The sequence below is a fragment of the Lathyrus oleraceus genome, chromosome 3 (genome assembly GCF_024323335.1).
Source record: "Lathyrus oleraceus cultivar Zhongwan6 chromosome 3, CAAS_Psat_ZW6_1.0, whole genome shotgun sequence".
Taxonomy (NCBI): domain Eukaryota; kingdom Viridiplantae; phylum Streptophyta; class Magnoliopsida; order Fabales; family Fabaceae; genus Lathyrus; species Lathyrus oleraceus.
In genome coordinates, this window is record NC_066581.1 from 232,503,466 (window position 1) to 232,509,204 (window position 5,739).

The window sequence follows — 5,739 nt, forward strand, 5'->3', positions numbered from 1 at the left end:
TTCCTTGACCCTTTCCTTGACCTAATGTGTAGGCTTATCTAGTTATACAATCCTCTTTCCAGTTTGGCCCTTCCTTGGAGACGAATCTTTCCCCAAGCTCTGATGATCTTCTTCAACAACTCTGAATTGTCAACCCCTTCATGTAAGACAAAATCTTACAATTGCTCGGAGTCAGGTTTATCTAGCATCGAGTAGCCCAACAGACGCAATGCCAATCTCGAATTGTAATTAATTCCACCTTTTGTACCTAAGAGGGGAACATTAAGACCACAATTAAGAATAATCTTGACATCATCATAACTTCAAGAGTACCACAAGATATCTTCAGTAGTCAGAGACATGATCCTCTGAGACCATTTACAACTGCCTTTATTTTCAACGAAAGGACCCTTGCTGGGTAGATGGGACATGAACCATGTGTACAACATAGGAACATAACACACAATGGTTCCCTTCTTCTTCTGATTCATCACATGAATGAAATAATAAGTATTAGCCAAAAGAGTAGGGACAAGATTCTTGGTCATAAAGATGTGAATAGAGGCCAAATCTATAAAATCTTTCATGTTTGGGAGAAACATAATCCCATTTATAAGCAAAGAAAGAATAGAATTGAAAGCATCCCAACTTCCAGCATCAGTAAAGGTAGTGACCTTGTCTACCATAAAATTTAGACTAAAACCATGAGTTTCACCCTTGAGTTTGAGGTTGAGTTCCACTTCTTTCTTCTCCAAATAGAGGACTTCAGCTATATGATGAGACTTGGGAAACTCCTTTGTATTGACAAAAGAAACCTGATCCTGAATTTCAACCCCCAAGATGTGTGAATATTTCTCCAAAGTTGGAGCTAACTGATAGTCTTGGAAAGTAAAACACCTCATTGGAGGATCATAGAACTGCAAAAGAGTATGGACGACCGTTGTATTAACTTCTATGTTGAGGATACCTAAGAGATTACCGTAGTTCTTGAAGTCTTCTTTTTTATCAAAAACCAGACGAGTCCCCAATTCTCTCAAAGTCTTCAACTGAGGCTCTACAAACTTGTAACCACAAATGCCTCTTCTGACAAAATTCATTCTCCTTTTGACCACTCAACAAAGACTAAGCTCTTGATTCCCTTTTATATTAGGAACCTTCGTGGTTTGCCTTAATTTAGAATTTGCTAACTTTTGAGATTTTGGCCTAGTCTCCCTCTTTTTCTACCTTCTTCCTTTTAATATATTTTGGGCTAATTTCCCTCTTTTTGCTAGAAAAAAAGTGGTATTGATGTCAAATCTAAAATGACTATGTAATTTTATTTTACCAAGGTTACAGCCAATATGTACGTCGCCTTTTAGTGATCAATTTTATTTGTCTCTAAATTAGTAAAAAAAAAACATTTTTCATGGCATTTCATCAAACACCTTTCTTGCGGACACAATCTTATCATGTTATGAACTTCTCAAACTCCTCCTAAAAATACCTATAAATTCATTCTTATTTTATTCTTACACTCATGTCCTACATTAATACTTACACCAAACATTATTCATCATATTTATACGGTGTATAATGTTTTTTAATAAAAAATATTAAAGATTTATTTTAATTAAATATATTTATTAAAATATATATATATATTTCCGTGACGAAAATACAATTTTTGTCGTTAACCAATTTTATTATTGTATTAACCACAAAAATATATGTTATTAACCACATATTTTTCTGATAGGTTATTAATCAACTTCACTACTTTATTAACCAATAAAATACATAATATTAACCAAGTTTCGATATTAATTTATAATTTGATTAATAAATTTTTAAAATTAAAAAAATAGTAAAATAAATTTGATTAATATTAAACAACTTTATAAACTAGTATTTATATAATATTAACCAATTTTATTTTAGTATTTATTTATTTTTTAATTTTATTTACCAAATTATAAATTTTTGTCAGAATTTGATTGATATATTTTATTGATTAATGAAGTAGTAAAGTTGGTTAATGATCTATAAATAAAATATATGGTTAATAATATATACTTTTATGGTTGATACAATAATAAAATTGATTAATGAATGAATCTTATATTTCTATAAAAATTAATTAAATATTTATTTATAAAATTTTTATTTACTATAGCAAAATATTTTTCATTACTTAAATACGATTGACAATGTTGAATCAAAGTTTTGGGATAAAAAATGAGTTAAGGAATTGCATTACTCTTCTTCTATTTCTAAAAAATATCAAAATGGTCCTAAACACTCGGCCTTAATCACACTCATGGACCAGATAATAAATGTAATGAAGATGGTGAAAATGAAAGTTTTACTTCATTTTCAATTATATATATAATTATTTAAATGTTAACTCATGACACTATTAATTATTTAATTAATTTAATGTTATTTATTATTTGTTAATTATATTAAATAATATGATTAAATTTTATTTAAAAATATGAACGTTGTGCTAGATGACCACTGTTACTTCAAAATGAATTTGTCAATTACTTAAATAATTTAGAAAAAATAAATAAAAAATCAGAAAAAATTAAATAGACCGATCAAAACAATACACTGAATTTTTATTATTGAAATTAGAAAAAAATATAATAGAGAACAAGCATTTAAGCCTTTTATTTAATTTTATTTTTGCTTTTTAAATGCAACATAATTATTGAAGGGGAAAGATCTCCATCACGGAGGAGTTCTTTACTATATTATCCAAGTGAGTGCAATAACATAACTCTTTAATCACTTTTATACATACTTTTTTTCTTAACACACACTTCACTCTCTTTCCCTTACTTGCTCGCACATTTTTCATTTCCTTACTCGCATACGTAACCCATTTTTTATTACCTTCCTCGCACACGCACAGGTAACCCATTTTTCATCCTCAAAGTTAAAGATAAAACATGTTCAGGACACTTCTCCTTCTCAACTGCAACAACATCAAACCTTTCCATAACAGAAGCCGCAATCCACTTCATCTGAATATAAGCCATTTCCTTCCCCAAACACATCCTAGGACCCGCATGAAACACCGGAAACCGAAACGGACTCTCACTTCTACAAACATAACCACCATCACCATTCTCATTCTCTAACCACCTCTCAGGTTTAAACTCATTACAATCCTTCCCCCACACACTCTCCAATCTCCCCATAGCATAAGTATGGTAAGAAATAAACCAATCTTTCCCAATTCTAGTTCCGTCCGGCAAAACGTCTTCGTTTAAACACGCCTTCGTATCAACCGGCACCGGCGGGTACAATCTCATCGCCTCCGAAATCGCCGCATGTAAGTATTGCATCTTCTTCAACTCCTCGTAACCAAAAGACGCCGTTTTATCTCCACTTCTTGAACGCACCGTTTCTATTTCTTTGATTACTTTTTCTTTAACGTCGGTTCTGGAAGATACGATCCAGAAGAACCAACTCAAAGCAGACGACGTCGTATCACGTCCAGCAAGAATGAAGCTTATTATAATATCACGGAGAAACTCCGGCGAAGCTTCTTCAGTTCTGATGAAGCGTGATAACAAATCTTCACCTTTTGTGGGACCCTCTTTCGCTTCCCTTCTTGACCGTATGATCTCGTCAGCGAATTCATGAACAGTTGCGATTGATTGTTTCAATCTCCGCTCTGTTCCAACGTTGAGAAATTTTTTCACTTTCCATAACAACGGGAGAAGAGACATGAACCTTTGAAAACTTAACACTGCAGCGTCTTCGAAAGCACGCATGAAGGAGGCGCTTTCGGTGGTGCCGTCACCGCTGAGACAACCAGGGTCGACGTTGAAGGCGAGTTTGCAAACGTTATCGAATGCAAAACATTCTAAAATATCCTGCATGTCAAGGATTTCGTTTTTCTTCGTTGCTTTTGAGAGAATCGGAATGAGCCTAGTTTGCGTTTCAACTGTTACAATTTCGACGATGAAGTTTCTTAGAGACTTGGTGTTGAATTCGTAGCTAGCAGTTTTTCTTTGAAGCTTCCAGAGATCACCGTCGGAGTTGAAGATTCCTCTGCCGAGAAAATCATGGAGGATAGTTATAAACCTTTTGCCTTTTGGGTAGTTTTCGAATTTGGTTTTTAGAATGTGTTGTATGTTTTCTGGGTTGGCTGTTAAGATGCCTGTTCTGCCGGGGCGAATGAAGACGGCAGTGTTGTTGGGAGAATCGCGGAGGACTTGGGTGACCCATTGGAGGAAGCGGTGGCGGTTTGATATGAATTCAGGTAAAACTCCAAGGAGAGGGTAGTTTTTGAAGCCTGTTTTGTTTGATATGTTGAAGAAACGAAAGTAGAGATAGAGGAAGAGAACCGAGAAAATGGGGATGAAAAATGATTGGAGGGAGAAGAAGAGCTCCATGGTTTAACAAAGTTGGTGGTGTGGAATATCCTTCCTCTCATCCTATTTATAGAAAAGAAATTGTTTTTTTTAAATTTATTAAATAATTAATATATCTGATTCATAATCTACTTTAAATATAATTATTATTTAATGAACTTAACTTTTATAAATAGAATAGAAGGAAATACTTTAATGTGTGATTTATAGATCAAGATAATTAATTAAAATTTTCACTTTTTTAGTTATTAACAATAAGTTCAATTTTTTAAATTTAAGAAAATTACTTTGAAAACTAAAGTTCTTAAATTTAAGGAAATTTAAGAATAAATTCACTTTTATAAATCCATTTTTTAAAGAAAATTTAAGAATAAATTCAATTTTAAAACTAAAGTTCTTAAATTTTGAAAATTACTTTTATAATGATTCTTAAATTTTCTTAATAATATATTTTTTAAATCATTTAAAAAAGATTAAATATTCATAAATCATTATAAATTTTTTATTCTAAAAACTATTTTAATTAACTTTATTATAGTATACATACAAAATTAGGTATAAATTATAGAAAAACTCCTTTTTAAGAAAAAAAATTTAAATAAAATTTAAGAATAAATTAAAAAAATCAGATATTTGTTTGAATGAGTTTTAAAAACTATTTTGTACGTTAATTAAAGAAAAAGTAATCATTCTTATAAAAATGTTTTAAGATTGTACAGCTTACAAATTTGTCATTAATAAAAAATGTATATATATTTTTTGTTTTTTATCTTTCTTAATTTTCAAAACTAATAATAAAAAATCAAAAACTTTAAAATATATATTAATTTTTTTTGTTTTTAAAACTCTTAAATAAAAAATAATTTTCAAAAAATAATTATGTAACATTTAACTTTCAAAAAAAGTTTTATAATTTTAAAGTTTAAATAATTCTATAAAATTTGACTTTCAAATCAGTTTTAATATTTTAAAAATTTAAAAATTTAAAAGCATATTTACAAAAACAAATCAAGCGGACTCTAACTCTGAGCTTCTAGAAATTTTTTCTTTAAAAAATATTTTTGTGTGTACAAAGTGGATCAAAAGTCTAAAGAAAGAAAAAATAAATAAATATTACCAGTAGTTTGGGTGTTCAAAATTGAACTAATACAATAGAAAAACGCAAACTAAATCAAATCAAAATCGCAAAAAAACGCATTTAATTCGGATATGTTTGAGTTATTTTTGGTTTAACACTAATGTCAACTCTATTAATGGTGTAAATATATGAAATGTTTATTATTCCAGAGGATAGTATACTAAAAAAGAAAAGACTTATATATGCTAGTGAGTGTTAGAGGGGATTTAAGACAAGACTCATAAATGAATATATTTAAATCCAAAATACAACGTA

The 5,739-nt window shown here is 30.0% G+C and overlaps 2 protein-coding genes across 2 annotated transcripts; both read right to left on the reverse strand.

The window, feature by feature from the left end:
• Positions 1-302: 302 nt before the first annotated feature.
• Positions 303-1,076, reverse strand: LOC127130596 (uncharacterized). The gene has a single exon (XM_051059578.1). It carries the CDS (start codon positions 1,074-1,076, stop codon positions 303-305), a length of 774 nt encoding a protein of 257 aa, XP_050915535.1.
• A 1,528-nt stretch (positions 1,077-2,604) lies between these two features.
• On the reverse strand, positions 2,605-4,373 carry LOC127126514 (cytochrome P450 94A1). The gene has a single exon (XM_051055448.1). It carries the CDS (start codon positions 4,365-4,367, stop codon positions 2,853-2,855), a length of 1,515 nt encoding a protein of 504 aa, XP_050911405.1. The 5' UTR covers positions 4,368-4,373; the 3' UTR covers positions 2,605-2,852.
• Between the last annotated feature and the right edge of the window lie 1,366 nt (positions 4,374-5,739).